This window comes from Festucalex cinctus, chromosome 11, assembly GCF_051991245.1.
Source record: "Festucalex cinctus isolate MCC-2025b chromosome 11, RoL_Fcin_1.0, whole genome shotgun sequence".
Classification (NCBI taxonomy): Eukaryota; Metazoa; Chordata; class Actinopteri; order Syngnathiformes; family Syngnathidae; genus Festucalex; species Festucalex cinctus.
Window position 1 is genome coordinate 19,536,215 of NC_135421.1, and position 20,751 is coordinate 19,556,965.

The 20,751-nt window shown below is 39.1% G+C and overlaps 3 protein-coding genes across 3 annotated transcripts in view; 1 reads left to right on the top strand and 2 right to left on the bottom strand.

Moving 5' to 3' along the window:
• Positions 1 to 5,835, bottom strand: part of lonrf2 (LON peptidase N-terminal domain and ring finger 2) — a 13,899-nt gene extending 8,064 nt beyond the window's left edge. Inside the window, exons 1-2 of the mRNA XM_077536443.1 lie at positions 4,386 to 5,835; positions 1,690 to 1,808 (exon numbers count right to left, since the gene is read on the bottom strand). Of these exons, the coding sequence (XP_077392569.1) occupies positions 1,690 to 1,808; positions 4,386 to 5,088 (822 nt within the window). The 5' untranslated portion in view covers positions 5,089 to 5,835. The remainder of the gene's footprint in view (positions 1 to 1,689; positions 1,809 to 4,385) is intronic.
• A 6,892-nt stretch (positions 5,836 to 12,727) lies between these two features.
• nms (neuromedin S) lies at positions 12,728 to 15,616 on the top strand. The gene is made up of 7 exons (XM_077536568.1): positions 12,728 to 13,338; positions 14,132 to 14,178; positions 14,291 to 14,338; positions 14,402 to 14,431; positions 15,161 to 15,214; positions 15,297 to 15,371; positions 15,448 to 15,616. The coding sequence occupies exons 1-7, from the start codon at positions 13,269 to 13,271 to the stop codon at positions 15,454 to 15,456; spliced, it is 333 nt and encodes a 110-aa protein (XP_077392694.1). The 5' UTR covers positions 12,728 to 13,268; the 3' UTR covers positions 15,457 to 15,616.
• A 1,343-nt stretch (positions 15,617 to 16,959) lies between these two features.
• Positions 16,960 to 20,326, bottom strand: pdcl3 (phosducin-like 3). The gene is made up of 6 exons (XM_077536567.1): positions 20,036 to 20,326; positions 19,700 to 19,820; positions 19,300 to 19,390; positions 18,794 to 18,937; positions 18,329 to 18,537; positions 16,960 to 17,801 (listed from the first exon to the last, which is right to left on the bottom strand). Exons 1-6 carry the CDS (start codon positions 20,156 to 20,158, stop codon positions 17,656 to 17,658), a joined length of 834 nt encoding a protein of 277 aa, XP_077392693.1. The 5' UTR covers positions 20,159 to 20,326; the 3' UTR covers positions 16,960 to 17,655.
• Between the last annotated feature and the right edge of the window lie 425 nt (positions 20,327 to 20,751).

Here is a 20,751-nt window from a genome sequence, read left to right on the forward strand (position 1 = left end):
TCTTGTTCTTACTGAAGTGTAAAATAAAAAATAAAAAAACAAAAACAAAAAGTCACAGTGGGTGCCTGCCATCTATTGACTGTTTTTGGTTACAACAGTGTGCTGTGCGTTCCTCTTAAAATAATGTGCAATGTGCAACAACAACAAAAAATATATTGTATCCAAAGTCATGGAACAAATACAGCCTGAACAAACTATATCCCAACATTTACAGTTGCTGGGCATACTGTAGCGTGGTTCAAGTACACTAATTAAATGTTTGAATCCAGCGTTTTCCAAGGCTGCAGGTCTGCTGCTATAAATAGACCTATGGATCTGGCGTTTCGCGCGAGCTGAAGTGTGTGGAAGTTTCACTGTAAATGAGGATGAAATAGTTGGTTGGACCGTTGTTTTCCCACTTCTAGTTGAATTTGATAAATCTAAATCTTTGTGATGCCTGCGTAAATGTCCCGTCATGTTTGTCGTGTTTCCCGTTGTTACGGCTGGCGGCTCGGGCCATTCAGTTTGAATGCGCCAGCGCGACACTCTGATTGGAGGACTGTGCCAGCGCGACACTCCGATTGGACGACTGTGCCAGCGCGACACTCCGATTGGACGACTGTGCCAGCGCGACACTCCGATTGGACGACTGTGCCAGCGCGACGCTATTGTGTATCCGTGTATTATACCCCTATTAGTTATTGTTTCTCCTCCGTTCTGTCAGTTCTGTCAAATGCGGTTATTATTTGTTCACCTTCCACTTTCACTCCCTTGTCAAACCCCTGCCTGAAATTTCAATTAAAACTACTCAGATGTTAAAGTCGACCCGTGTTTATCTACTCTATATTTTCTGTTATTGTGTTACTTCCCTTCCCCTTGACGAGCCGGGCGTAACACCGTGGCCGAGTACAGTACGCGCACATAGCATATCTTGCAACTGTGGTCTTTTTATCGACAACGTGAACGTTGTCGACATAACTCACCGGGAACGCAAAATGTTTCCAAACTGGTGACGAGAGAAGCGGGAGCGGCTTGAAGCACCATTGCTGTGTCTGTCCGCGCTTGCCATCATGACTGCAGGAGAAGTCAGCTAACAAGTGCCGTTAGCTAGTAGCTGAATGGCTGCGTCTCATTTGCTTTCCTGGGAGGTGGCGGTGGCGGCGGTGGCGGCGGGCGCGGGGGGGGGCATCGAATCGTGTGTCCTCTCTTCTATTTCGATGCTCGAAATCGTGACGTAATTTCGATCGATTTCGATAAAAAATCGAAATCGTGACACCCTTAGTAACTACACCAACTTAAGTAGAAAAAAACAAGAATGGGAAAATACCAAGTAAAAATAAAACATACGTTAAAACAAAATAAGTTTAAAATAAGTGAAGTACAAAACCCAGCAAAACAACAAAAAAATAAATAAATGAACAAAATAGAAAATATTAAATTAAAATGGGAAAAATACAAAACGAAAAAAGAAAACAAATACAAAAAATAAAAACAGTAGAAAATGTGGAAAATGTAAAAATAATTAAACAAGCGCAAACAAGAACGAACCCATGTGTCACTGCAGAATCAGAAATGTTACGTCCCTTTCATTACATGCTAACATTCAGACAAACAGCAAAATATCTTTGTGTACACGTCACACGTGTCGAGCTCTTGTGTCCCAGAATAGCGTGATTGAGTTTCCCCCACTAAACATGCGTCCGTTCTCACCTTTGGCCACAGAGGTTTGATCTGACACAGGCTGCTAGCGTCCTGCACCGCCCGAGTCACGTTGTTCATCTCCATGTGCAGTTCAGCCCTCTGGCACAGTAGCCGGCCTGAAGATGGCGCTGCACACACAAATGAGAAAGTCAGGTCAAGTGGACTGCAGAAGTAGGCCAGCTGGCGCTTGAAACGTGACATGAAGAGATGTCACGTGGATGCCAAACTAAAACAGCGGCAAAAGTGACCCTATCATACTACATTACACAGTAACAAGTGTTTTGTTTTATTAATGTTTGAGCACTAACTAGATTAGTCACACTGTATTATGGTGTACCAGTAAGTCCCGTCCAGGAAGTGAAAACAACCACTCAATAAGCGAGGGAGCAAAGTTTGACTATTTTTAGTCTGTGTATGTCGTAAAACTATTGTGCGACCAAGCCTCATTTTATGATAGTAGATATTAAAAATGTCTATACATTTTAAAGGAACATGTTTGCATACACTTCCATTCTAAAGTTTAGGATAATTTAGATTTTTTTCTTCCCCAAATTACTACTAAATGTAATTTAATAATGAGGCTAAACTTTGACATTCAATTGGCCCTGCCCTTGTGTTCTCTATTACATAAATATGAATGGAAATGAAATGTTTGTTAAATGATGTTGATTCCATAGCCCCATAATGCGGCACAACAGTTTGCATAAATGGCTCAACGAAGCACACAGAAGCTTCCTGCAATCCTCAAACTGGAGACTGTCATTTGGTGAATGCTTGTCGACGTCTGCGGCTGGCATGTGGCGCGAGTATAATGACAGGAGGCGTCATATGTCGCTGCAGTCATTGCCAAGGCCAGCCCGACTGCTTCCTTCCCAGCCACCACCGTGCCTTTTGCCAGGCAGTCAATCGGCGTCCTAAACAGACGCTATGCCATTTGGGTGCGTAAAATGGCTTCAGTTCAGAGTCGGCCTTTTTCCCAATTGGAACTGAATTTTATCTGCGGCACTTACATAAAAGCTGTTAAATGGCTGTTTGTCCTATTTTATTTGAACTTAACTCCGCCCATTTCCTTGTTTTGTGGAAAATGTTTGGCCTAAGTGAAAATGGGAAGCTCAGATACATTCAAGTCGGCCGTTTTTTTAATTCAAATTGCATGCTAAAAATGATCTAATTGTTCGATTTGAATTTGATTAATTGTTCACCCCTACTGGTAAGCCATGGCGTCATTTTTTTTTAAATTCTGAAAACATGAAACTATGTCATATTGACAGTGATGGTGCAAATAATTAATAATGAAAAAATAAAATATTATATTTGAAGCATAACATGATCAAATATTGTTACTCAGTACTTGTACTTGGTCTGAAAAAGGTGAATTTGAGTGCCTCGTCACCCTTCTTTGATGCATAAAAGAAAAAACTCCAACGAAAAAAGGATAATCACATAACAACCTTTTTCTGAAGGTTATGTGAACGTTTAGGAACAAACTGCCCCCCTCTCAAATCACTTGGGTCCTGTCACCGGAAAACTGTCCTGTTCCGCCTGGACAAAAGTGACCGTCATCGAGCCCACGTGTGACTCACGCCATGCATCACGGCTTGGTTACATATCATCTCCATAACCGTGACCTGAATGTTATCCAACGTGCTAGCACTTACAAAACTAAGTCTTACATACGAGGCATCCAATTACGCAGAAAAGCCGCAACGTAAGCGCCTGGGTGCATAATGATATTTAATAAGTGTGACTGTTGCCACAGCAATACAGTATTGTATTACTTCATGATGACGCATGAATGAAATGCATATTACTGTCACTGCTGGAGACATCTTTAAAACACATTTTTTACAGACTTGATTTGAGTGCGGTGTTTTTTTTCTCTCTTTGTATTAACTGTAATATGTTGACAAGTCTATATTTTGCCCATCATGTGAGGCACTTTGTGATTCGAACGAAGACTCTGATCACCACTAGAAGCCCCAGCCCCCTGGGAAAAAAAAAAAATCTCTTTGAAATGTTTAACCTGACAATTAAAGGGCTAGTATCATGATAATGAAAATTAGGATTAGGACGGGGAGAAAAAAATACCCAAAACAGATAAGAAATATATGATGATTTGTGATTGTAATTCTGTGTTTTAAACTTGTGAACCTCTCTGGCTGTGATAAGTGTTTTAAACAAAAAAAAACCCTTCATCATTTTGAGAATATATTGGAATTTGTGAATATTGATGATTTTTTTTTCTCCTTCACAAATTGGCCGACAGGTATAATCCTTGATCATGCCCAACAATAATAATGGAGAATTGACTTTAAATTATGCATGGCTTTATACTGTAATGAATGAATCGCCTACAAAACAAGCTATTAAGAAAAACATTTTTGTGTGCTAAAAATGTAAAGTGTTCTGAGCTTTAAAATGGTAATAAAAAAAACTTTTTTTTCCCAAATCAAACATGTCTTAATCATTCTGTTGAAGTTAAATAAATAATTCAAGAAATGAAAAACTATTGATGACATTACATTAATGATTATGTGAAGAATTTTGTACTATAAATGAAGCTAAGGTGAGCGTATTTGGTAATGATGAGGCCAGTCCACACTCGCGCCATCAGCTGGTGACACAACGAAGTGAGCTGGGTGAAAGTAGGTCACCTGTTGCAAAAAAAATCTAAAACATTTAAAAAGTTTAATTTTTTTCCTTACCTAATTCCACCGCCTCGTCGTACTTCTGCAGGGCCTCCGTCAGCTTATGGCTCTGCCGAAGCACCTCGCCGTCGATCCACAGCCGGCGTGCTCGGCTCTCGGTAGCGAAGAGTTTGTCCAGCAGGCCGCCGAGCACCACGTTCAGTCGGCGCCCATTCGGCAGGCCATCCTTGCGGGCCAGGGCTCGCTTGCAGTGCACGCAGTCCGTCACCGAGTCGGGCAGAAGGCAACGTCTGCAGAAGGTGTGCCCGCACTCCACCGTGGAGGGTTCATGGAGCAGGCACCGGCACAAGCCGCAGGAGAACAAGTCCAGTGGGTCGTTTTCGGTGCTTCCCCCATCGGCGTCCTCGTCTTCCACCCCGCCAACAGTGCTGCGGAGGCCTGGCTCCTTCTCTCGGAGGCCCCGGGCGATGCTGTCCACCAGCAGCGGGAGCTCTTCCGGGCGTAACTTGCCCAGGCTGGCCGCCACGCAGTAGGAGTCCAACGCCTCGGAGATCCGCCCAGCGCGAATCAAAGAGTCGGCCTTGCGCAGGCACAAACCCCGATCGGGCTGTTGGAGGTCGGCCAGCTGCGAGCTATAGATCTCGGCGGCCAAACTGAAGTCCCCGGCTCGGCTGGCTTCTGCCGCCACCTCCAGCATCTCCGGGCAGATGCCCGGGGCGGACGGGTGGGAAAGCGGGTGGAGCAGCACCTCAACCTCCATGATCAATGTAAAAAAACAAAACAATAAAGACTCTATTTAACCATAAAACCGCAAATACAAGTTAGAGGACTAATCGCAGCTCTCTGCCCTCCAACCAAACACCCGAATGTGGTCGTGTATTTGCCATTGGGAGTGAATTCAGATTCATTCTGGATTCAACAGAACAGATTCTTGCGTGCCCATTTTGTTTTGTTTGTTTTTTTACACGCGTAAAAAATAAGTCAGCAGAGGTTTGGCGCATAAGAAGCTTAAATTAATATCCACCTCACTCAGCAGCGTAAAAACAAAAAGAACTAAGTTTGGCAATAAATTATAGTGCAGTAAAGCAGTTTACATGTCCACACCACCCCCACCTCCAGTTATTGTTTAAAAAAATACATGAGTCAAGATAGCTAACACGGCGAGCTAACGTCGACCGAGCCGTTCCAATCACACACACACACGAAGCGACGTCCACCAGTAAATCCAGACTTTCGAACGACTACATGACTCGAAACTTATCAAAATGTCCTCCTTAATAGGTAAAACAAAACAAAAATGTAAAAGTCGTTGTTTTCTTGTCGACTCTCCACAGATAAGTTAGCCAGGACTGCTAACGACGTCGACCCAGTCGAAAGCTGCTCGGGTTTGTTTCTGGAATTTGCCGTAGTCCCATTCGCCTAAACGGTTCACGTGACGTGAGAGGAGCTCCCTCATTGGCCGGCCACACGTCCTACTTATATAACGTGCTTGTGTTGTTGTATAACTCTTCTCTCGCCGCTGCGCAAATTAGGCACACGATTACACGTACGTGCATACATATTTATAGATATGTATAACACATCATGTTCGCATCAAACGTTCCATCATAGTAACACATTGTGAGGATCAACCAAAATGACGACACGCAGCGTTCTCAGTGGGCATTGGCATTGCTTCATTGTTTTTATGTAACGCGTTTATATAAGCTGAGTTACAAGACAAGTGCTGCTTTTGTAGAGCATGTTGTACTTTCTTTTTTTTTCCTCGTACAAGGGGACGTGTACCCACACTCATAATACACACCAAAAGTTCCAAGGCAAACCGCGACCCACTTAGGTAACTACACATATCATTGTACAACTTAGAAAAAGAAAGTTATATGACCGTTAACTAACGTTGACCGGAGCCCACTAAACGCCCCCTCGCACAATATAAATAAACAAGAGAAGGACGCAGAATCCACCCCCTTCCCCAAAAAGTCCATAGAACGCTCCATCGCCCTAACGTACCGTGAATATAAAAATTCCACCAAAAAGGAAGTCTTTTCGACTTGCACAAGTATGCGCACCCTATAACTGGGAGTGTTCGGATTTAACCAAGCACATAAAAGCTCATGTGAAAAGGGAGTCAGCACCTGCCAGTTTTTTGTTTTGTTTTTTTTAAACACCAAATGAGGTTGCTGTTCTAGACTTCTAGTAGGCTTTCTCTGCTGTTTTTTTTTTTGTCTTTGTAAAATAAGGCTTCCGTCTTGCCAAGCAGACATTTGCAGAAAATGGGAGATTATCGTCACTTGTCAAAGTTGTCAGATGAACTAAACAGCCAGAATTCCTGCAGCTCCTTCAATGTCTGGGTTGGCAGCCTCCCTGCTCAGTTTTCTTTTGTCCTTTCCTCAATTTTGGAGGAACGTCCAGTTCTTGGTAATATCACTGTTGTGCCAATTTTCTCTCTCCTTGATGTCTTCACTGTGTGCAATGGTGTATTTAATGCCTTAGAAATGATTTTGTGCTTTGATGGTTGACATCCCCGTGAAGCTGTGGAAGGCTTCTGTGGATATCTGACGACAAAAATGTCAGGCAAAGCCTGCTGGAGGATCTGAAATTTTATTTGTGTTTGATCAGATACACTTTACATTGAGACAGTTGTGCACTGACTCCCATCTACCATGAGTTTGGAATTTGAGTGGTCATTTATGAATACAGCAACATCCCAAGTGAAAGAGGGTGTGCACACTTGTGCAACTACTTATCACAGACATTTTTATTCAAAATGTTTATTATTTTTCCCAATGGAGTTGTACAGGTTAAAGGTCATAATGGTGGAAAAACTTCTGAAATGCTAGAATAGCCTTTTTGATTCCACATCTTCCACTATGAAACTTAATAGCATGCTGTGTGTTCACGTGTTGACTGCTCCCTCATGACTCAATTCCCCACGGAGATAGAGGACGGCGCATGTGTGTGTCAATAGCTGCCTAGGTGCATGTGTTTTTACTGAATGGATTCACAGTCACGTGTAGTTATACAATCTTGCTATTATTTGTGCTTCCAATGATTTGACTCCAGCCAATAAATTGTGCACAGGTCAGCACAGTGAGTAGTGGTTAGCACATTTGCCTCACATTTGAGAGGTCCCAGCTTGGAAATTTTGCGCCACTGAAACTGTTACTCCTCACAATATTTGTAGGCCTCAAAATTTACGCCACCACCCATAATTGTGCATCTTCCAAAATTTGCATCAGCCAACTTTACTCCCAAAATATTGCATCTCCCCAAATTTCCTGGCTTTGAACATGGTTTGCCTGACCAAATTTTTAAGACTTTAATCCCTCCCTTGTTACCGCCCTCAATCCTCACCATTTTACATCTCCCTGAATTTTACACTACATTCCAAAATTTGCAGCTCTGAAAGTTTTACACCTTATTTTCATGCCTTCTCCGGAATTACGGATCTATGATTATTTTTATTCTTGACAATTTGTGCCACCTCCCAAATTTTAAGCCACCACACATTTTACGCATGCTCACAATTTTTGTATTTTTTTTTTCACGTCCCCAAACTTCTCCCAGTATTTTACCACTCCCCATAACTTTACATATGCCAGTATTTCACAACTGGGAAGTCTAACATTGTGGTTTTAAAATTATTTTCCTCCCAACATTTTTAATATTGTATCCCTTCAAAAAAAAATTACGCCTCCCAAAACTTACATCTTACATAAAGTTGAAACCTCCTGAATTTTTGCAGCTCCCTATATTTTGTACCCCCCCCCCCCCAAAAAATTATAAGGCTCACCCTCTTGTAGCTTTGAAAATGCTTTGCCTCACAGTATTTTCAACATTGTATCCCTCTCTGAGTTCTACAACTCAATTCAATTTCAATTCAATTTTATTTTAGTCCATTAAAAACAGAAATACAATGAGACAGAAAGAAGTGAAAAAAAAGTATGTTATCTACCCCTGATGAACAACAACAACAAAAATAATCAACACAGAATAAATGACAGCGAGCGGTCAAGATGCTTTCAATATAACAATCCCATAAAACAATTCAGCAGCATGTCCATGTGCTATATGTATTTTTCCAGCAATTGAGCTTTTGTCAAGTTTTTAAAACTACAGATAGACTGAGATGATTTTTGTTTTATAATCCAGATTGTTCCATAAACTGACACCGTGAGTTCAAAATACATTGTTCTTTTTGTTTTGTTCTATATTTTGTTTTGGAGAAAATATCAGTTCCTCTTAATTTATACTCGCTTTCCCCCTTTTTTTCAGCATTCCCACAATTAATAATACAAATGACATAGTTGTCATTCACTTATTTGAGCATTTAAGTTTATTTTTGGTGTCTGAGTCATGAATTCCACCATAAAGAAAGACTGCAAACAAGGTACTGCAATGGTCAATAGCCATACACCCGAAATGAAGACGTGAGCTGTGCTTGTGACCTTTGAGGCGTGTTAAAGGCCCTCACTGTCACCCATCCAATCACCCACGTGTCACCCGTTCACGCCGCCTGTCGTGTGGCAAGAACAGTTCCCAGCGAATTTGTCGAGAAATTATCTTTAATTGGCCAGCGTGTCACCCAGGACCTTTACAGCAGCTTGACGTATACGTCAAGAAAAATACATCCGAGTGTGACTAGGTTATGATGATTTTGCTCTGAATGACCTCCTTACATGTGTGCTGCAATGTGCAGTGCAGTACAGTACATATATAACAAGTAACATCAAGTTTGGGATGAGATCTCACGAAATTTTGAGCTTCTAAGTCTAACAAACGTTCACACATGCCATCATTTTGCAGCTCCCGAAAATCGTTGCCCTCACATTTTTTTGCACGTAGCTAAAATGTTGCACTTTTCACAATTTTACAGATCCCAATATTTTGTGCCTCTCACTCAGTATTTTTGATGGAGTGTCTCGTAACGGGGAATACAAAAGTAGAGTATTTAGTTTAGCGATAATAAAAGTTAGTTGGTGTATAAATAAATAAAGTTTTAATGCATTTTTTTTGTTATCGAATCAAAATCTTATGAGAAGACTATAATGCAATTCGCTTTGATCCTTCATATACTGTACAGTAAACCGGCAGAGTGTGAACATTTGTATACTTGTCATTTGGAGCAAGAAGTTGACACAAGCGATGTCAACAATTAGAGATTAGCAATAAAAAGGCCCATGTATCAAAAAAAGAGACTAATCTATCCAACCATCCATTTTCTTGACCGCTTATTCCTCACAAGGGTCGCGGGGGCTGCTGGCGCCTATCTCAGCTGGCTCTGGGCAGTAGGCGGGGGACACCCTGGACTGGTTGCCAACCAATCGCAGGGCACACAGAGACGAACAACCATCCACACTCACACGCACACGCACACCGAGGGACAATTCGGAGCGCCCAATTAACCTGCCATGCATGTCTTTGGAATGTGGGAGGAGACCGGAGTACCCGGAGAAGACCCACGCGGGCACGGGGAGAACATGCAAACTCCACCCAGGAAGGTCCGAGCCTGGACTCGAACCGGAGACCTCAGAACTAGGAAGCGGACGTGCTAACCACTCGACTACCGTGCCGCCGAGACTCATCTAAAATACAAAAATTAGATAAGCCAAGACATAGCATATAAAAAATGAGGCATAAACAGCAGCCCATGTGTCTAAAATCAGACGTAAGCAATAAAAAGTTCATGTGAACTTGAGAGGCAATAAGATGAAAAATGAAAGAGATCTCCTGCATGAAATTATACGGCGAACTACTGAACTGTATCGAAAGCTCATGGAAGAAGATACAGTAAATAAATGAAGCACTGTGATTGAGAGGCAACCAGTTCAGGGTGTACCCCGCCTACTGCCCAAAGCCGGCTGGGATAGGCTCCAGGCCTGCGACCCTTGTGAGGAATAAGCGGTTGGATGGATAAATGAAGCAAAATTGTGAGAAGCCAAGTTTGGTGGAGGTCAAAATGACTTTTGAGGACCAAAACAATATATCACATCCGCCATTTTGGTTGTTTACTTTCGCCTCAACCACTTTGAGGTCAGAACTGGGAAAAGTCAACTGGGAAAAATCCGACTTCCGACCTGAATGCATCATAAGACCTCCCATGTTCATAAAACAAACAAACAAACAAACATGATAACCCGTGTGTCAAGAATGAGACATAAATAAAATGGCACGTGTCAAACATCAGACAAAGTGAGACAGACAGTCCACGTGTCAAACCTCAGTAAGAAAGAAAATACTATAGAATATCTGAATATTAGACATGAAGTTAGCATCCTCCAATTCCGGAATCCTGCAGGTTTTATTTAGGTTTTCCGCCCACTAGCACACCTGATTCATATAATCAGCTCATCCGAATGTCTGATAACGATCCTGATCTTTAGTAACAGGTGTGTTGGTAGGTGGAAACATCTCAAACCTGCAGGACTCCAGACCTCGAGGACGGGAATTGGTGAAACCTGAGTTAAACGTTAGATGTGTCAAAAATGTGACCAAGACAGCCCACATGTCAATAATGAGACACAAGAAAAAATGAGATTTAAAGCAGTAAGACAGCCGACGAGTCAAACATCAGACAAGCTTTAAGACAGGCCTTGTATCAAAAATGAGACAATCAATAAGACATTCAAATTGTGTGACACTAAATTGCGTCTACGAATAATTTAACGCTCATTTAGATGATTCAATGAAAAAGGGGGCGCATGGGCCACGTTATTTTAGCTTTAATTGTTGTCTTCATGTTGTCGTAAAGTACTCAGGGTCGCCGAGCATTTTTTACGACGTCTATCAAGCGCCAACTTTAGCCACACGTCGATGCCCTCTGGCTTATTAACACCATAAGTCAGCGCACTTGGCCGCCTTTCCGTCATGCAGTCGCACTCGGGGACCGCTTAAAAAAAAACAAAAAAACGTGGCCATCGATCTGTATTTTTGTTCGCCGTCGTGATTTGCAGTCATCGATGCAATGTTTGAGGAACATTAACAGAACATGTCGCCGTTATTGGTAGTGAGGAATTAAAAGTTAGCAGCCTTATTGCATTGGAATTTAGCATTTGATTCACCAGGGGGCGCCACCATGAATGTAAAATTTGCACAAAGCCAGAAAAGAAGTACTGAAGACATAGCGATATTATTACGACGAGTGCTCAATGTGAGGTTGTTAAACATGTCCAGGCATCTACGTGGTTACGTTTTTACGTGATACACGCACTTCGCTATTGATTTGCACCTCCAATAAGAACACACTGTAAAAAAAAAGTTAATGACACACATAAAAAACGCAAACATACATGTGATGGATCTCATCCCTTTAATCACATTTTTTTCCACATGGGATTTAAGCAAAACAAACAATGTGTCTGTGTATGTTTGGCATGGCGCAGACAAAGGTGTATTTAGCCAGATGGAAAGCTGGCATTAAAGCTTTTAATTGTGTTTGTCCTGACAATGACGACGAATGTGCGACCTTTCCGCCAGGGCGGAGAAGGTGGACCGTATGTAATTGCCAAGTTTGGTCAAGGTCACCCAGAGTGTTAGAAAATAATAGCATGCAGCATCTGTGTGTCTAATTGAAACTAAATCCGGCATGCTTAGCTTGTCGGCCATTTTGGTTTGAAGGTGTTATTATTTTGGAGAATTTGGCCAGTTCCAGAGGTACGTGGAAATGTTTTGAAAAATACAGTCGCTAAAGCTAGCTTAACCTAGCTTGAAGGTGCTATTATTTCGGAGAATTTGGCCAGTTCCAGAGGTACATGGAAATGTTTTGAAAAATTCAGCCGCTAAAGCTAGCTTAACCTAGCAACATGGAATTAGGCAAGCATGTCTGATTTGTGAATAGATCCAGAAAAAGAAAAAAAAAAGTCTCAAGAAGGCATACCTGGATAGAGACAACAAGTCGGCCATTTTGCTTTGAAGCAGACATTTTAAGGGTCATTTTAGTCATCTAAAGGTGTCCTATGAATATTTTGAAAATTCAGCCCACAAGACACTGTTTGTAACATGAAAGTTGGTAAAAATGTCTATCGTGAGAAACAGTAACTTTGCCATCTTGTTTGAAAACAATAAGCTTTTTCAGATGATTTTTGTCAATTCAAGGAGTTCTTGAAAGTGTTTTGAAAATTCTGCCCCTGAAGCCAGTTTCATTTAGAAACATGAAATTCAGTAGACCCACAAAATAGTCTGAAGAAGCCTACAGGAGGTCAGCCATTTTGGCTTAAAGCATCCATTTTAACCATTTCTAGTCTTTCAAAAAAAAAACACTAGAGATTTTGACTAATTGTTACCAAATTTGAACATTGTATCTAAGACAGGTTGTTGACATCCATCCATTTTCTTGACCGCTTATTCCTCACAAGCGTCGCGGGGGGTGCTGGCGCCTATCTCAGCTGGCTCTGGGCAGTAGGCAGGGGACACCCTGGACTGGTTGCTAGCCAAGGTTGTTGACATAATATTACAAAATATTTTAGTTTTGGTCAGTGCATGTGGGCGGAGCTTGGCAGCCAAGTTTGATGATTTGCCATGAAATACAAAAGTCCAACCAGAGTTTTCAAAAAATATTAGCAATATGGCACCAGTGCATCCAAATGACACTAAATCCAGCTCACATCCTACGGGAAGAATTGTTTATCGTAAATATCTGGGGGTGTGCTTTGCGATTAAATTTCTGTTATTGCGATGCGTGACACATACGCATTTTACCTGTTGTGACGTCCATCTTGATCAAATGTCGTCAGTCGAGCAGCATAATTTCCCAGAAAGGGGCGTGTCCAGTCATCTAGTCATCATAGTGGAAGATAGCCGAGCCTCTAAAAAGGGGGATGGAGGAGTAACCACACACACACACGCAAAGCGAGAGAATCCAGAGGGGAGCGTACCAATCAGACGGACAACTTTGGAAAATTCCAGCAAAGGGAAGGAACAAAGGACTTTTACATTGGAGACATGAATGTTCCCCACGTGAGACAACTTGCACTTTTTTGTTTGCTCTGCTGCGGATGTTGGCGAACCACAGGTAATGAATGTCCTTTTGGATCAGATATGGAGCCAAAGTTGGCTTTCATTTAGCAGTAAGAATAGAAAATGATGGCTTGAACATTTAGACCTTAAAATAAAGTTTTGTTTTGTTTTTAATTAATTTTTCAACACTATACAGATATATGCCAGCAATAAAATAATTGTATTTTTATATTTAATTTTATTTTTTATTTTTTAAATAATACCAAAATAGAATAGGACCAAAATCTTTTAAATTGAATTTGGTTTGTTTTAGTTATATTTTGTAATATTATGCATTTAATTAAATAAAAAAAAAAAATGCTTGAATCTTATAATGTCATTTACTTTTAAAAAATGCAGTTTGATAATTTAAAAAGATTAGAATTTTGTCAGATGTAAAAAAAAAAAACTGAATTAGTTTGGATGACATATTTTGTTGTATTTTTTTCAGTATTTTCTTATAAACATAAATAAATAACCCTAAAACTTAAATAAAAATTTGAATTTTATAATTTAAAAATTAATAGCCTGAAAGCCAGTTTTTCATTTTATTTTATTATTTTTTTTATAGTTATCCTTAATTTATTTGTTAAAATGTGAATGCATTTATTAAAATAAAAGTTAGGGATATAGTTTTGCATTCATTTTAGCACAATTTAGCCTGCAAAGGGATAGCACTTAATTTATATAAATAAAAAATCATCAAGTGTATAAACAGTACTGAATTATTAGGGTATAATTCCAAAGATATAATACACATTCTTTTAATAAACTATATAAAAATGTAATTGCATTTGATTTTTATTCAGATGCTACTCATTTCCGTAGACTGGAAGATGGACTTCTGTTCAGAACGGTGATGATTGGACAATATATTTACTTATTTTTCACTATATATCCTTCTTTTTCTCTTTAACTGAAGTATTGATATACAGTTGACTTGTTACGTGTTGGTGGTTTGGTTGTAGGTTCGAGGAGATGAACCAGCTCAAGTCTCATGGGCAGACGACAACGAGGTTCGTTACTTGAATGCATCGTGTGCTCCGACACAAAGTAACATAAATCACATTTCTTCACAGCAGCAGCATGTCCAAAATCTTTTCAAACGGGTAAGTTATTCCAATTTTACATCCTGCTTGGTTGCTAACATGAAAATGCTCAATATAATATAAATCCACTTCAAACCGAAATGGTCTCCTTTTGGTGTGTTTTTGTACATGAGATCTTGGGACTTTCTCCAAATCTCATGTTGATAAATAAAACTATTAATAATTAATAAATAAAACTATTAATAATATAATATTTATTTGTTAAATTTTATTATTATTCTTATTATTATTATTAATAATAATAATTTAATTTACATTTTATTTTTATTAAATTTTCTATTAATAATATAATAAAACTATAAATAATTAATAAAACTAGGCTGCGAGGTAGAATTTTCCCAATTTTTGAAGGCCCCCAAGAAAAAAACACATGATCTTCAAACCAAAATGGTTGACTTCCTGTCTTTTGTGTTGGGCATGGTTTCTTGAGACTTTTTTTAGGGTACTCATGATGGACATGTCTACCAAAATTCATGTTGTCGAGTCAAATCGACTTTGGGGCAGAATTTTTCAGGGGCGAAAAAATGAACTGTGAATTACTCATATCACCCTAAAATGGCTGCTTCAAACCAAAAAACGGACGACTTTTGGGCATGGCTTCTTGAGACTTTTTTGCGGGTCTACTCATGATTGCCATGTCTACCAAAGTCCACATTGCTGAGACTAACTGGCTCGGGGGCTGAATTTAAAAAAAGAAAAAGAAAAAAAAAATCATTTTCTCTTCCTTAGTTCCTGTTTCATTATTCAAAAGCGAGGACCTCTGCTGACCCGGAGGAGAACATGGTGAGCAGACCGATCTAGTCATGGATGAGAATGTGTGATTATTGTGATTATCAATCGTAATTGGTTGCGTTTTCTCCCGCAGTCCGACTCGGTTCACCCACTGATGCAACTTTCACCCAAGTTGTCTCAGCGGAGGAAGAAGACGCTGGTGCTTCTGGTAAGACAAAATGTCCACTTGGAACTTAATGTGACCTGCGTCTAACATTTTCCCTCTCACTTTTCTCCTTACGCAGAATATTTGAGATCGGTCGCCATGACATCATGCTTGACAAAACAAAACAAAAAAACGGGAGGTATCACCTCCGATGTCACGGTGCGGACGCGGTGTTCCGGCAGGAATGACGGCGCGCTTGATGCTTGTGAACGTGATTCAGACGTGTTGTCAACGTGTTGCACATTAAATACTCGCACTATGACTGACCTTGGCTTTCTTTTGATCGAAAAGGTTTACATGCATGATTCATTGTGCACATGATTGTTAGAGGTAGAGGTTTGGCCTGTTCAAATTGGATGTCTCCGTGATTACAACCTGTCAAGGTTTTTTTTTTTGTTTTTTGGTTTTTTTAACTACATTAAAGTGGATGGACACTTTTCGCTACTTGGAGTGGGCACTTTATACTTAAACATTTAAAAGATACACAGTATGCTTGACATTTTATAATTACAGTATACTCGTATACTTATTAATTATACTCTATAATTATTTTTAAAATACTTGATTTATTTAACACGCACGCACACACTTTTTAGCTAGTGTATTGATGTTGTGCTATTGATAGTGTGACAGTAATTTAAAAATGAAATTATGATATTTAGCCTAACAGAAGATTTGAAAATGTGCATTATCTGAAAGAAAGCTGGGGAAGAGGCATGTTAAAAATATCACTAATACTTTGTTTTGACTTTTACTTTTTTTTTTTCTTCAAATATCTGAATTATTTTACTATATATATGAATTTTCATTTTAAAATGTTTAATTTTTATTAACTATTTTAAGATGACTTGAATATAAGTAGACACTTTTGTAAATATTTCAAATATATTTTTAGAATTGAATGAGAAAAAAAATACACATTAAATATTTTGTATAACTGTATATATATTTTTCATTTTTTTTGATAATATTCACTTGAATTATTTTGACACACTTTTGAAAACTTGAATTTCCTTTGCAATCACCTAAACATACCGTTGACTTTTTATTAACAAAGGGTATTTTGTAAAATGCTTGGTTGTTTTTTTTTAAACATTTCAAAACAATGTTTTAACAACACCAGTTTTTATATCATTTGAAAGTACTTTAAGAATACCACTTTTTTAAAAATGTTTCTTGAGAGGGAATGAAAGTAAAAAGAAAGATGTTGATAGAAATGAGTTGTTTAACCCATTAAGGCAGGGGTGTCCAAACTTTTTCCTCTGAGGGCCACATACAGAAAAATAGAAATCTGCAAGGGCCACTTTTATTTTTTATTTTTTGTTATTTATTAAACATGGTAAAAATCAATGAAGCAATTATAAATTGTTGATATAATGTACAGTTACTTATTGAAAACTGCTAACAGTCGCAAGGCGAATAGTGGTCCCTGTGTGCCACTATAATAGATACGCCTCTCCACTGAGCAGCAGCTGAATCCCAACTTGACATTCTGAACCACAATAAGAACAATCGGTATAGTAAACTGACCACACTTAAGAACCATTAATGTGATGTTTTCACAAATTGGACCTTGACACTAAGCAACAAGTTGATGAAACTATTTTTATTTCTTAAACTGAATTATTAGCTGCAAATTTGTGTCTTTGCGTAGCTAGAAATGTTTAATCCACCCTCTTTTTTTTTTTTAAACAGCATTGAAAAATTATTTTTAATATTTGCCGCGGGCCGCCAAAAAATGTATGGCAATATAAAAAACAACAATATAAAAAAATAATTGATATCTCAGTTCCTGAAGCAGATAGAAACATAATTCCAAAAAGATTTCGGAGCTTACACCTGGCGGATTCACACAAACCTAAGTTTATTATTAGAGACCTTCAATATTTAAGAAAAAAAAAAAAAAACTCAACAAACAACTGTGTTGTATCTGCGGGTATATTTACCTTAAACACTAGAGCACAGTTGTAATAACCTCAGTGAATCAGGTAGTTATTATTTGTCATCTATTCCATTACAAATGCATTTCATCAGTTAAGAGACCAAGAATTGGTCAAACAAAACAAAATGACATATCCGCTCTCCCAGCTTTAAAGGGAAAAGGGCACCGGAGCGCTCCTGGCATTAATGGTAGAAATGCGTTTGTGCGCTCCCGGCCTTAGTGGGTCCATGTAGATTTGACTGAGCACATGATCGTTAACCTGGCCAGCAGAGGTTTTGGCAGGTGATTTAAATAAAGGTATGAAAAGTGGTGATTAAAAAAAGAAGGGTGGTGAGTGGAGGTCTTTTAATCTTCATCCGAGTCATCGCTGTGGTTGCGCGTAGGGAGCGAGCACCTGATGGATGACATCATATGATCGTGGATCTGCTTGTGGGGGTTCTCCTCCAGATCAGTCTTGACTGCGCCGGACTCAGACAGCCTCCATTCAAGCTCTGAATGCAGATTTGTTTTGTGGTTTATGTTTTTGTATAAAAACCTCAGAACTTGAAAAGGAATCAAAAAAATAAATAAATAAAAATGATCATCTACAAACATGAACGCATATTTTAGCACTACTAGAAAATAAAAACAAAACAAAACATTTAAATACCTAAAAAAAAAAAATTCTTACGTTTCCAAATACATTAAAAAAATTGTTGAAAATATTTTTTAAATACTGAAAAGCAATAATGCAAAAACAATCTACGTACAAATATTTTTACCAAAACTACATAAACAGTTTAAAAAAAAAAAAGTATCCAAAAAAATAGTTCAAAGACAAAATGAAAACATCAAATCTTTAAAAATTTTTTGAAGGGGGACTACTTTGTAAAATGTAATACACGTTAGCAAAACTTTGGTAAAATACCTGAAAATATCCTTTTAAAAACACTACTATTTTTTAAAAATAGCTTAAACTTCTTTATACAAACTTGTGTAATTGTTTGAGAAGAAAAAAAGGGCGTGTCCTCACACTGACCTTCTTGCGTGAGGTTCATGCCCCCGAAGACGAGTGGCCCGATAAACTGCGCCTTCATGTTGCCCTCACAGTAGACAAAGACGGTGGGCAGGTTTTTGTCGGGGTAGTTGGCGATGCAGGTGGTGGAGATAGACTTGAGGAACTTGGTCTGAGGGAACTTGCGGGCCAGCGCACTCAGGTGCTGGTTGATCAGGGCGCACAGGGGGATGCTGGCCAAACAAACAACTTCATATCAACTTCCATTTGGAATCATTACTCAACATGCGCCAATTCCATTCTCCGCCAGTCCTGGCTCTTTCTCAAAGGACTTTCATCATCATTCTCATTGGCAAACATTTAAGGGTTTTGTTTTTATTACAGCCCGATGAATGACTTGAAAATTATATGAATAAATTACAGTTACCGGACCATCACTGAGCTAGTGCAAATGACTTGTGTATGGCAGGGGTGGTCGTTGTTACTTACCCCTGCTTGTAGAGGTGCAACACTACCCAGATGCCGTCTCCCGCCTTGTTGACTTCTTTGACGTAATCCTGACCAGAGATCTCTGTCACTTCCCCGAATATATTCTTCATCTGTGAGGACTTCCACTCGGCCAGGCGCTTTTGTCTAAATGCACACAAGAACACATTTACACAATGGCAACCTCCATGATGATAATATATAACAATACAATAACATATTTAAGTATAATATAAACAACTAAACAGTTTGTGCATTGTGATTCTTTAGTTTACATTTACATTGTACTGCTCCTTCTGTGCACCATGGCCACCGGGGGGCAGTAAAGTTCATTAATATATTATTGTAAAGAAGTTTGTGCCTTGAGTTTCCATTTAATAGGGTGGACAATAATTTCCAGGTTGCAGTCAACCCATTGAGGAGCGAGGACCGTTGACGCTAAAAGAAATGCGAGCCAGCCCATATGCAAGCATTTGGGGATGGCCAACAGCGGCATCTTGTGGGCTCACCTGTACATCTCAATGGCCGCCTCGTCATCCTCTTCAAACTCGTCTTCGTTCTCCTCCAGCTCTTCCAGCGTCATGTTCTCATATGTTTTCACTACACACACCAGAAGACTTGTGATAATGTGCAAATGCGACAATATGTACAAAGCAAGGCAAATAGCTGCAAATTTTAAAAAACATTTTCAACAAATCCTTTCACAAATACAGCCATTTCACTTGCAAACTATATATATTTTTTTTAAATTCATCAAATTTTTCTATATTGTTTATTCTGTTTAGCTTGATACGTGTTAACTGTCGCCCCCTGCTGGCTAAAAGGAGTGCAGCTTGAAATCGTCACTCCAATCGAGTCCTTTCTCCTCTTAAATCAGCTGCTATACGATTAAACAATAAACATTCTTACCAACAGACTGCTGCTGGAGAGCCAAGTCTTCCTCCTCTTCGTCATCTTTCGGGACCTCTTTCGGTGGAAGAATCCCTTTCTTCCTCAGGATGTCATTCCACTCGGTGTCCTCATTTGGGTCCTGTGAGAAGAACCATCATAACATTTTCATCACTTAATGGCACATGACGCCTATTAAGCTACATATCGATCGAGTTGTTTACGACAAAACACACAGAGTACTGAAGCTTACTCGCTAAACTGTAAGAAAACAGTGCAGGTGACAACAGCTGTTAGTTTGCTCGATCAAAGACGCTTTACGAAAACAACTTAAAGAGTAAACAATATTTTTCCTACCTGCATTTTGTCACGCTGAAGTTTCAGTAAAGAATCACACCGCTCCTCTTGGCAAGACCGGAAACGGAAAGAGCAAGGACAAAAAAAAGTCCGATCAAAACAAAACACTCTGTTTCCCGACATTGTTACATTTCCCTCTGACACGATGAATTTACTTTAAAAAAAATCAATACGCGTTTCTTTTAATACACATTTTTCAATCGTTACTTTTAATTAGGGAGTTCAACTTACGCTCAAATTTGCGGTAAAACTAAATCAAGTCGAGGGGACAATAATAAAAGTGGTACCAATTTCCGTTTTAGCCTAAATATGTCCATATAAGGAATGACAGCCCGGTATTCCATTTGTGGCTGCCGAAAACGTCATTCAACAGGTGCTACACACTTCATGCTATACTGTATATATATATATATATATATATATATATATATATATATATATATATATAGTTCATATTGTATATGTTGCAAAAAAAACAATACATGTTCGAAAGCATTGTGTTTTGTTAAACTATTAACAACTTTACTAACAACAAATATTAATAAAAACATAAGAAAACATAACATAAGAAAAAAAACATAAGAAAACATAAGAATGCACGTTTTATCAATTAAAACACCACAAAACTAGAAATCATTTGTCTAAATAGTTTTAATACCGACTATTATCTTATTCGGGAGCAACGACCATTTATGTCTTGAGCACGTGACACATTA

Coding starts and splice junctions, on each gene's coding strand:
- nms (XM_077536568.1), top strand. CDS start 13,269: ATGAATGTTCCCCACGTGAGACAACTTGCACTTTTTTGTTTGCTCTGC. Junction 13,339..14,131: donor CGGATGTTGGCGAACCACAG/GTAATGAATGTC, acceptor ATTTTTATTCAG/ATGCTACTCATTTCCGTAGA. Junction 14,432..15,160: donor TCCAAAATCTTTTCAAACGG/GTAAGTTATTCC, acceptor TCTCTTCCTTAG/TTCCTGTTTCATTATTCAAA.
- pdcl3 (XM_077536567.1), bottom strand. CDS start 20,158: ATGTCGGGAAACAGAGTGTTTTGTTTTGATCGGACTTTTTTTTGTCCT. Junction 18,538..18,793: donor TTGCACCTCTACAAGCAGGG/GTAAGTAACAAC, acceptor TTGTTTGGCCAG/CATCCCCCTGTGCGCCCTGA. Junction 17,802..18,328: donor CATGAACCTCACGCAAGAAG/GTCAGTGTGAGG, acceptor ATCTGCATTCAG/AGCTTGAATGGAGGCTGTCT.